Source organism: Tachypleus tridentatus, chromosome 1 (genome assembly GCF_004210375.1).
Source record: "Tachypleus tridentatus isolate NWPU-2018 chromosome 1, ASM421037v1, whole genome shotgun sequence".
Classification (NCBI taxonomy): domain Eukaryota; kingdom Metazoa; phylum Arthropoda; class Merostomata; order Xiphosura; family Limulidae; genus Tachypleus; species Tachypleus tridentatus.
In genome coordinates, this window is record NC_134825.1 from 88,789,224 (window position 1) to 88,801,884 (window position 12,661).

General features: G+C 32.1%; 1 protein-coding gene across 2 annotated transcripts in view; it reads right to left on the minus strand.

The window, feature by feature from the left end:
* Nucleotides 1–151: 151 nt before the first annotated feature.
* Nucleotides 152–12,661, minus strand: part of LOC143255186 (MAD2L1-binding protein-like) — a 30,508-nt gene continuing 17,998 nt past the window's right edge. The window contains exons 2-3 of one of the 2 annotated variants that reach the window (XM_076510459.1): nucleotides 7,069–7,814; nucleotides 152–1,096 (exon numbers count right to left, since the gene is read on the minus strand). In XM_076510459.1, the coding sequence (XP_076366574.1) occupies nucleotides 7,098–7,814 (717 nt within the window). In that variant the 3' untranslated portion in view covers nucleotides 152–1,096; nucleotides 7,069–7,097. Of the gene's footprint in view, nucleotides 1,097–6,655; nucleotides 7,815–12,661 lie in introns of those variants that run through there. The other variant, XM_076510452.1, reaches the window with a different exon arrangement.

Consider the following 12,661-nt stretch of genomic DNA (forward strand, 5'->3'; position numbering starts at 1 on the left):
TCTCCATATACACAGAATAGAGTAAATTCAGAATAGTGTATTACATAAAAGAAGTGCATAGTACACTCAAATACAATACATACATCATGAATAATGACCAATTTATAACATTTAGTTTATTGGTATAAAGAGTAAAAATACAAAGGAAAGAGAGTAATCATTTTAAGTGATTGTAAATAATTCAAGTCCTAAATCACAAATTTTGTGAATCAACATTCATTTATGAAAACCTGGTAGGTAGCATTTAAAGGACAAGAATCATCAGTTTCAACTAAGACAGCAGTTTAAAGTAAGAGGATTTTAAAAGTTACAATTTAAAAATCAAAACATTAGAAACCAATGGGCTTAAAATTTAAAATGGAAATCATGTAAATTACAAGTTGGTTTTCCTATTATTATAAATTTATTTACTTCTGTTTCAAAATCAAAGGTGTGTAAGAAAAGCATTTCAAATATATCTCCCACAAGTCCATGCCTAAGAGGCCTTTCAGAAAATACCAAAACATCTCAGTTGGTCTAGATGATGAAAAAAACAAAATTGGAATGTTATTTTGAACATGCCCTCAAAATGTACAAATTGAGAGGAATGAAGGATAAAATATTGCAGTCATAGGCTAAGGGTACTTTGATTAAAAAAGTTACACAAGAGGCTGTTTGTGCTTCTTCATTAGCAGAATTCAAAGATTAGCTTCATATGGCCCTGGAATGTACATCTTAGCCACCATGAAAGAAATGGTTGTTGTTTTACTAACTGAGAAAACAGAGTTGTATTTCAAAGTTCCAAAGATTAAAATATTTTTTGCTACTTGATAAATATAATTGCTTAGAAAGTTAAACAGTCTTCTAGTTTTATTTCAATAAAAGATAATTAATAAACACAACTAAGTTTTTATTTTTCCCTAGATATTTGTTGATTTCTATTAAATCAGTTTGTCACATAACCCTAAGTGCTATGATAGCATCTTCATTCATAAAACAAGTCCACCAATAGGTTGCAATAAGTTTATGTTCATAAAACATCAAAATCCGTAGCTTCATTTTTTGCAGTGAACAGTATAGATAGCCTAAATATCCCCATAAAATTAAGACTGATGATCTGAAAACAAACAAACAAAAGAAAATGAATCATAAGTATTAATAACACAGGTCAACAAATTTTTTCGAAATCTCAGTTGCATAAGATTTTTTTTACTCATTCTTACCCTTTGTGACCTGCTAAATTCAAATATGAAAACGGTTCAGCTCTACATGCTCTAGTTTTAATGCAATTTTAAGTTTTTTATTCTAGCCGTTTGTGGTCAAATTAACACGTTTCCTGCGATGCCTATATTGGCAAACCGGCAACAGCTGCGATGCTCTTGTACATCTAACAGCTTCAGTGCTGCATGAGCTATGATAACGTGAGGTTGTCGTTATATTTGTCTCTAGCCTGCAACTTAGTTAAAGGTAAGACAATAGTGGGACACCGGTAGGTCCCATCGCAGGAAACGTGTTAATTACTTACACGTTTAGGTTATCAACAGAGATATTAAAATTGTTTTGATTTTGTTTCAGATCTGATCATGGCTACAAGGAGACATCAATGTGAGAACAAGCCGGACGCTTTCTGTTGTATTTGTGGATGCTTCACGCTTATTCGTCAAAGGCATAATATAACATCGTTTGTGAGGCGTGCTTATAAAGCGTACTTTGGACTTGCTCTTGGTGACCAAGACATAAAATGGGCCCCACATATTGTGTGTCATAACTGCGAGGAAATGCTGCGTGACTGGACAAAAAGGGAAACGTAAGGGTTTACCTTTCGGAATTCCCATGACCTGGCAAGAACCGATGGACCACACAACTGACTGTTATTTTTGTCTGGTCAATACAAAGGGCATTGGCAAGAAAAACAGACACAAAATCTCATATCTTAGTATTCCCTCAGCAATCCGACCTGCTCTGCACTCTGATGAGCTCCCAATCCCAGTTTTTAAAGGATTTCTTCCATCTGAAGATGTGGGTAGTGACCAAGAGCAAGAGACTGCTGATGAAACTCAAGAAATACTTTCAGAATCTGGCGATCCTTCTTATGAGACCCCACAGTCATTAACTCCTCAACAGTTTAGCCAGCCAGAGTTGAATGACCTTGTGCGTGATTTGGGTCTCTCCAAAAAATGCAGCTGAAGTGTTAGCTTCCAGGATTCAAGAAAAGAATCAGCTGAGCCATACAACTAAAGTGTCATACTTTTAAAATCGGGAGCAGGCTTTTGTGCCATTTTTTACAGAGGAGAATATGTTTGTTTATTGTCATAATATCTCAGGTCTTCTCCAGGAATTAGGGATGCCAATATACCATCCAAATGACTGGCAATTATTTCTAGATTGTTCTAAGCAAAGTTTGAAGTGCGTTCTACTTCATAATGACAATGTCTATGCAGCTGTTCCAATTGGACACTCTGTGTATTTACGAGAGGAATATAATGACATTAAGACTGTAATTGACCTACTAAAATACCACAAGCACAACTGAACAATTTGTGTGGACCTCAAAATGGTTAATTTCCTCCTAGGTCAACAAAGAGGATTTACAAAGTACCCCTGCTATCTTTGCATGTGGGACAGCCGAGCTCGAGAAAAGCACTGGAACCAGGAGTGGCCCATACGTGAGACTCTGAAGGCGGGTATGCCAAATATTGTCAACGATCCAATTGTCAGTCGAGAAAAGATCATATTTCCTCCTCTCCATATCAAGCTGGGCTTGATGAAACAGTTTATAAAGGCGTTGAATACTGACGGTGAATGCTTCCAACACATATTTTCTGTGCTCCCTGATTTGTCCTTCGAGAAGATCAAGGCAGGTGTTTTTCATGGACCACAGATTCGTGCACTTGTGCGTGATCAAGAATTTGCCAGAAAGATGAACGACAAGGAAAGGACTACATGGCTTTCATTTGTGGCGGTGATGGCAAACTTTCTCGGCAATAAAAAAGCTGACAACTATGAAACCCTTGTAGCGAATATGTTGTCAGCTTTTCGCGATCTTGGATGTAACATGAGTGTCAAACTCCATTACCTGTACAGTCATCTTGACAGATTCCCTGAAAACCCAGGAGCTGTAAGTGACGAGCAAGTCAAGCGGTTCCATTAGGACCTCAAGACCATGGAAGAGCGTTACCAAGGGAGATGGGACAAACATATGATGGCAGATTACTCCTGGAGCATTAAACGAGAATGCCCTGAGACAGTCCACAAACGCAAGAGCTACAAGCGGAAATTTATGCCTGAGTAGACTGCAATTGAGCTTTACCTCCTCATAGTAGCAAATGTCTTATCTACTAATCAGTTTTATATAAATAAATTGAATTATAACTTGATATAAAATTGAATTTATATAAATAACTTTAATACATTTATACTATCTTGCATTTCCTTTTTTTATTACCCAGCTATATTAAAGAGTTTTATAACATATTTTATCACATATTTTTCATGATAGACTACGACGTCAATGTGATGATGACGAAATTTTGAGATTTTTAAATACCTTGATTGCAAAAAAAGTAGAGCACTGAGGAAAAAACTAACTACAGATCTGAAATCAGGGCAAGAAATTATGTAATACCAAGTTTTTGATATAAATGCAACAAAAACTTTGTTGACCAGTGTAATCAATACAATCAATTGTTTTCCACAAACAATTAACTGAGGTTTTGTTATTAAGTATAATCCTTTACAACAATGACTAAAATAAAAATTTGTTTATGAAATCTCTGCTTTCTATGCATTTTGGCTATAATGTTTATTTTCTCCTTTCTTCTTGTCTTACCAAATCCGACCAGCTATAGCAGAAACATATTGTTGAATTTCTCTTACATAATCCTTATATGTTATTTAAATGGTTTATCACAACACAAACTAAAATTATGACCAAATTTAAAACAATTTGTCACACAGACCTTTAATATTTTGATCATAATGTTGCACAATGCTATAGTTTTGCATTTTCACATTTTACAACATTGAATAATTTTTCATAACAGTACCATGAATTAAAGAATATATTGCATTTTCTTCTACAGGCAAGTAACATTTACTTATCAAATATATTTCTAAGTTTAGTGATTGTTTCTTCTTAAATGTGAAGCTACACAATGGGCAACGTTTATGGTAACTGTAGATTTTGATTCCTAAATTTTAAGTCCTCAGACCTAATGATGAGCCACTGGTACACAACTTTAATAATCAGTAAATAATTTGATCCAGTCTTTCATATATTTTAATCAATGTGAATCTTTCACTGCATTTCAATTGAACATATTTAAGAATTGTTGTTAATTATGAATATTAACAGTATGGGTACCCACCAACCAGGAGGTAGAAGTTTAGTTATGCACACTTATTTTTCTTGCATGTGTATATAAATTGTTTGTAGGTGTGCAGTGATGTGTTTGGGTGTAATTGTTTAGTCCAATTTTTAAGCAATAATTAAACAAACACTTGGCAAAAATAAGTATCATGGTTATACTGGCTATAGAGCACAAGGACTTAACAGATTGAAGAAAACATTCACTATATAGTACAGTTTTTGTTTTAAATTGAGAACCTGAGACTTAGATGATGTATCCAGTATTCGAATATTAAATCAACAAATTTCATTGAATTATTACGGCATGAATTCCTTTTTTTTAAAATAATCTTTCTCTTGACTTTTGTAAACACTATATATGTATCTATGTAATAATAATAATATGATATACAGTTTTTACTGTAGTTCTTGAGGTTGAAGTAAGGTGTTTGTGAAGCAAGTTCAACAAGGGAAAATTAGTACATGTTTACACAATATTTTATCTTCCAATTACAAAATACTAAATAAAAAAATAAACCCTTATTTCAGTGTTAAAAGAACTAAATTAATTTTCACCCATGAGAATGGAATTTCCAAATTGAAGTACAGCTGCAGAAGTTTTAAAACTATATAAATATTACATTATTGACAAGGAAAATTAAGTTTTTTGACACTAAATATGTGATGTAATACAAAAGTTACTTCATGGCATTCCTTTCATGGTATAACGATAATGCATTAGTAACAGTATTGTTCATTCTTTTACACCTTAAATCACTGAAATTAAAATCACTCTTTAACTGTGTCATGAACAGTATAAAAATTATCTCAACTATTTATATTTTATATACATGTATTTTTGCGATGGATAAAGGGATTATACAAACCATTCACTTCATACTACCATTCAGTAAAGTGACATACTATAACATGAAAGATAATAAAAACAAGACTAATGACATTCACATTGGTTGTACTGAAGAAACTAATTTACCCACTTCTATTCATAAATGTGCCACTGAAAAAGGTAACAGAGACCACATAAATAAAACAATCAAAATAACAGATATTCAGAACATCTGCAAAACACACATTTTCAATGATAAATTATCACATATTACAAACTTGTGTGTCTTTTTTCTTAATACATTCAATTTTAATGAGCAAATAAAAACTAAGTAAAAGTTTAGGCCCTTTGTTATTTATATGCAGAAATTTAAAGTCAGTACGGCCAGGATATTCATAAGTTGTTTATTCTTAAATACTAAACCAGTTATTCTTGTTATAAATTATAAAATACATTTCATGATCAAGTTAAACCCAATACTATGCTATAAAAGTTTAGTTTTATTTAATCCTTCATTATTTTACAAGAAAAAAAAAAGGATTTCAGCTTTTAAGTTGAAAAGAAGAAAGTCATTGCTTAGCTGGCTTTTTAAAATTTTAAAATGTGGATTAGGTTGCCTTCTTGTCTATTAAGTAGCAAACAAAAAATGCCACAGATAAAAATTCTAAATATGTTTTTCCTATTCACCTTTTTCATTCCTTTATCCATTTCAATGTATGGGATTTTATTAATACCATTTTTAAAATAATTGTTAGATGATATTATAAAATGATAAAACTTGCTAAAGTTTCTGTGACATGCAGCATTTTTGGTATTGCTGTGCATGATACCATACAATTTAATTGATTTCATTAATGTACCATTGTTCATAATTCACATAAAAGATATGAAGCGTAAGACAGATTTCTGGAAATAATAAAAGTTTGTGTGTTATCCAGTTTCTATACATTTTAAAAATTTGTTTATGGAAGAGAATTATAAAACTAGTCTATATGTTTTTACTAATCTATCATAGATTTACCATGTTCATACCTTTATGGTACAAAAGATGTCAAACTTAAAATGAAATTGAGAAATATTAAAAATTATTTTGAGTTATTTATCTTTCTTATATTTCTCTGAATGACTAAATTAGCTTACCCTATATTTTTTGACGAATTAACACACCATATTCTGTTCCAATATTATAACTGAATATAATCAAAATACAGTGTTTTTGTAATTATACTTGTTTTTAACTACTCTCAGTAAATAAAGCATAGTCTGATGAACATTTAATACCAAAATTATTTTTTTACCTTACATGAAAGAAATAAAATCACAATGGAGAACAAATTTCTAAAATGATTTATTTTCTGAAGGTTTTTGTAATTATACTTGTTTTTACCTACTCTCAGTAAATAAAGCATAGTCTGATGAACATTTAATACCAAAATTATTTTTTTACCTTATATGAAAGAAATAAAATCACAATGGAAAACAAATTTCTAAAATGATTTATTTTCTGAAGGTATCAATACTGGAATCAGTATTGGCAAAAATAAAGTACCAATATGGCACTAAAATTCAGTATTGGCCAAACTTTTTGTACAGGTACATCCCTACTTTAAAACAATTTAACATGTGCATGCTTAATATATCCAGAAGAATGCTTATGAATATTACTTTCTGTGCTTTTCATTTCATTATTCAATGTAACCATGCATATAAAATTGTAATTTAGTAAAGTTTACTGATACATTTTTACATATTACCTTTCCAATTCTTGCATAAAATATACAGTACATATAACAAGCAATAACATTTGATATTATAAATCCTTTAAAGTTTGACTACTTACAAATTTACCATGCTGAGCTGCATATTTATTCTAGTAATGGTTTAACAGTATTACCTTCAATAACAACAAAGGCATGTCTACATCTATATATTTAATCCTGAGGCTTGTTTAGTGCAAGAATCTTTGAATCCTTTAATGGTAGGCTTGAGTTGAACCCAGATATAATCATCTACAGATGGAATTTTCAAGGCCAGATCTTCCATAAAACAAACCAAACTCTTATCCATATGGGAGTTATTGGTACTTTCTGAGCCACCAACTGCAATTATGTTTGTATCATTATTAACACTTTCACTGAGATTGATATCAGAATCTGAAAAAACAGGAAAATGGTCACTTTCAACATGACAACAATTAGAAAAACAAAAATCTAAAATAACCTGTTTTCCTCGAAATGGAATTTTAAAATACAGTTTAGGTTCCATATTCTTTGGAAGTGGGTTTTTTCTTAAAACTTGCAACATAATAGTACACTGTGTAGGAGACAATTTACTTGAGCTTAAAAACCCTTCTGTACTAATCATCTCTTTGAAAAGTCTTGTCATACAACTACGAAAAGATTTTGGTGTACTGTGAATGCAATGTTTACAAGTTGGCTGATGTGGCAGTCGAATGATGTAAACTTCTTTGGGAGTAATAGGTGTTCCACCAAGACACACAAGTATTTGTTGGAGGTTGAAGTCACTTTGATTTTCTCCCACAGTGAGCAGAACAGAGTTGAAGACCTCTTCACAGCTCTCTAAAAAGCTTTTAGCCTTCCTCATTTTTTTATTTCTAATGAGTTCTGATTGTTTTATATCCTGTAATTTCATAAAAATATTTTCACGATTATAAGAAAAGTAAAAAGTACTCAATTTTAATACCCACAGTAATTTACAATGTTCTTTTATTAAAATTTCTATAAAACTCTTATTTTCTTAAACAAATGGCATACATTAGGTATTTTTGTACATTTATCTTTCCTGCATAAGTTTTGCACAACAGTTACAAGAACAAATAAAGAAATATGGGATATATAATATATATACATAAGAATGTTTGCCAAGAATCATGCTTTTGTAATAATGTAGAATTAAAATCTTCTTACATAACAACTATATGCATTCAGTAAATAACTTAAAATGACAAAAATAGAAAGTTACAAATGAAAGTGTAATCACCTAGAAGAATAAACTTGTTTATTCATTGTACTATATACACTCAATATAGTAACTTTCCTTGTAATCATTATGCATTACATTTGTACCAAGAAATGGATGTGAAATGCATTTCATTTGGAGTTCATTGATTGATTGTTATTGATGATAATGCAATGACCTTAAGGAGCAAATTATCTTTTGTTACCTTGCTTCTTGTTTCTACATGTACAAAATATTTTTGCAAAGGCCAAAAATAGACATAAAAATAAATAATCTTGGACATTGGAAATTAATTCAGATACATTTTAAAACAAAAAATTACATGTATAAATACCAATATTAGAAAAAAAACACCTTTACTTTCCTCTCTATTTTCAGTATGTCTAAATATTTCATTTGTGCACTACAAAACAAAATATTTGAAACACCAAAACTTAAAAGCACTATTTAATATTCAATAAAGAATTATTTAAACATTTCCAAAAACTTTTTTTCTGAAGCTCTGTCATCTAAATTCTGAATAATGAATAAACAGTTTTAGTATTTTTTCATGACTTTTCAGAATCCCTGGTCTTACGTAAATTGTTTTACTCATTGGAAACCTGACTAAAAACTGAACTTGTAAAAGCCAATATGGTATGTCATATGCAGAAGTTAACCTGAGAAGTACACTTACATAAATATGCATGCTTAATTGCACTACTGACACATTTAATACTTATTTTCTTAAATTACAATACTAGTGTGTAGTTAAACATTAGCTATATAGTTGTGGCAACTGGATTTTAGTAGTTGTCATGGTTAATAAACTATAGTCACCTGAATCTATTACTAATTAGTTATTTATTTTTTTATAATAATAACTACCATTTGTTTTATACTGTAGGTTTTGGTTACTAATATGCTGCAAATTTTCAGGAAAGTCCTGGGAAGAACTATATGGAATAGTAGAAACCAAAACTCATTGGACTTGTTAAGAAAACAATTGTACTATCAGCTTGAATTACACTGTTACTAAGTAAGATATCTCTGGAAAACATTATTATTTAAAATGTGAACATGTTTTCATCCTTTTGTCTTGTACTATATGCTACTGTAAACAAATGAGATGGATCACAGATAGTACAAAAGTTGAGAGAGCTTAGTCTGCTATGTAATCATTAGCTGATCACATGATATGCCCACTTCCATTCCTTTATTGTTTGTTTCCTTTTCTCAAGCTCAGTAGTCATCCTACATAGGTTTCCTACTTAGTGATAACTTTTCTTTTATACTTTATAATATAGAATAAATAGATAATCACAAGAATAAGTAATTTTAATGCCACATAATCTAAAAATGCTTGGGACAAGCAAAATTTGGCATTATGACAAAAAAAGTTAAATACATATACTATTATCCCAGCAAAAGATGGAAATAATTTCTTTCTCCATTGTCTTCCAGCATCTGAAGGTTGTTTTGACTTTATTCTGCCAACACATCCTTTGTATATTTTCAAAAAGCACTGGCATAGAGATTCATAACTGGGTGTCTAATTTTTTTATAATAACTACCATTTGTTTTATATTATAGATTTTGATGCTAATATACTGCTATCGTCAGGAAAATTCTGAGAAGAACTAAATGGAGTGGCAGGAACCAAAATTTATTGGTCTTATTGAAAAAGCAATTATACTATCAACTTGAATTGCATTACTACTAAATACCATTGACATAAAGAAGCATGGCTTTGTGTCTGTAATTTTCTTCCTGCTACTGTTATCTTTTTATTCTTGTTTTTCAGATTACAAAAAAAACATTGGAATCTGATGTGCAAAAATATGGAAACAACATGACTGGGCAAAATGCTTTCGAATTTCACCTTTAAAATTTTATAACCTCACATTTTATTTTCCCCTGTAATAGAATTTGAGCCACCTTCATTTTCATTTCAGTCAGTGATCTGTTTTGTCAATTACAATAAACATATCATGGAATATGCAGCAGAAAGAAGCTGAATTGACTAAAAAACTCAGGTAGGTGAACACTGCAGGCATTCACAAAAATAGGCTGGGTAATAAATATTATAGGTGTCCTACAAGCTTCACTGGGGTCCAGGGACAACTTTTACACTGTAATGAAATCAGACACTATTTAGAGTCTTTTCTCATATGCTTTATTATGTTTAGAAATAATTTCAAATACAGAATGGACAATGATCATTATATTTATGGATAACAATCAAGTGGTGAAACACAGACCTGAAGATAACTAGACATACCAAGCTATAGGAAAATTTCAGCAATTACCAATGGGAAAACTTTTATTGCTCCATCCCACTACTCCTACAGTTAGTGTTTCACTTACTAATTTAAAGTTACAACAATAGTAAATACCACTATGTGCTACTGAAATAATGAAATTATGATGTAGACTTACATTAAAATACTATTGGATCTTGTCTAGAACTTTTGAGTTTTGCCATATTACTGACAAAAAGACCTTACAGGCTAGTAAGCCTCCTTGGTACACAACCTTACCATACTTATGATGACATCACTGTTAATGTTAACTTTAGATTGTTTAGTTTTACAACTTACAACTAAAGTTGTATTGTTACAGGGTGTGCCATTCACAAGTTCAGGTATAGGAAGGTAGGTAGGTATTTAGTGTTTACTGGCACAAAGCTACAAGGCTATCTGTGCTAGACAAGATGTGGTACAGTATAGGTATAAAACAATTAAGGTAAAAAGTAAAATATGTAAAATTAGGAACTGCCAGGAAGACTGAAGCAAAAACTACACCCTTGCTGTCAGTCACCTGAAGTTGGCCTTTCCAGTCCTGGATTCAAGTCAAAATAAAAATTGAAATGTGTAAAAGAAATCATGCTAAAACACTATATAGTCTGATAAAAATCCTTAAATTAAGTGTAAAAGACCAATGGCTCTTAAAAATGTAAAAACATGAATGAGATGGACAGTATCACCTATAACATGGGCCAAAGTCAAAAGCAAACCTGAGTACCACATAGACCACACATTGGTGCAGCAGTACCAGATAAAAGAAAGTGGTGGGTTAAAAAACTGTGACCAATGCTAAAACAATCTCCTCTCTTCGATCCTCACAGAAGCAAGAGAGCCAAAGACCTAGAGAAGGTTTGATTTGTAAAAGCTTGTTATTGTGTTGCTCATTCCAGGTTGCCTGCCATCTGATGTACAGTCTGGATTTAATAACTGGACCATAGTCCATATATGGAATGGGTTATGGGACGATAGATCCAGAACAGACAGACTTTACTGTTCGGTCAGTCAGCTCATTCCTACAAACCAACATGACCTGGTATCCAAAAGAAGTGGACGGTGACAAATGAGAGAGAAAGATAACCAGTTTGTTTTCGATATTGATGAGAAGAGGGTAGTGACTATCGTGGAATGATTCCAGGGCCAAGAGACAACCGAGTGAGTCTGTATATATTGTACAATTTGTATATTGCATTAGTTAAACATGACTTAGGGCAAGAGGGATGGCATACAATTTGGCAATGAAAACAGAAACTGTAGGGGGGGAGTCTGTGTGCCACAATCAAACTGTCACAAACCATGGCAAAGCCAACTGAGTCACCCAATTTGGAACCATCTGTATATATAGGAATGGATGGATCATATGAAAGATGTTCATCAAAGAAAGAGCGATATTTCCAATCGGGTGTATCTACTTTCCTCAGATGACTCAAAGATAGGTTACAATTGGGGACAGCAATTTACCTGTGGAAAAAAGGAGAAAGTGTTGAGCCCACACGAACTTGGAAGCGACACTTCATTAAGAATTGGTTGATGAAAATGGGTAAGTTGCTAAGCAATCCACACAAGTGAAGGTCTTGTAAGATGCCATATCTCCATGTTGTATTGTAAGCTTTTTCTAAATAAAAAAAAACAGTAACAAGATGTTACTCTGATTGATGTTTCAAGGCGAATTAAGTGATCTATCATAGAGCGTTGTTTTTGGAACTAATCCTGACTAGGTGAGAGGAGGTTGTTTGATTCAAAAAATCAAATGAGGCAGGCATTGATTATCCTCTCTAAGATCTTACTAAGACAACTTGTCAAAGCAATTAGACAGTAATTTGAAGGAATCATTGGATCCTTCCCAGGTTTCAGAATAGGGAGTATGATAGCTAGTCGCCAAACATCTGGATAGACATTTTCCTGCCGTATCTGATTAAAGATAGCTAGGAGAATAGTAAGACAGTTCTGGGAAAGGTGGCATAACATCTCATAATGTATATTATCAGGTCTGACTGATGTATTGCCAGACTGATGAATTGCAAGCTTGAGTTCCATCAGTGTAAGAGGGTGATTGCAGTCATAGGAATGGTCAGTTGAAAAGAAAAGAGGTAGATGCTCCACCTGTGTTTTAATGGCTAAAAAGGAAGGGGATAAGTTCAAAGAGCTAGATACATGAGAGAAGAAGTCCCCAAGAGTATTGGCAATGCTCTGTGCATCTGCAACTTCGTGGCCATCAGATATTAA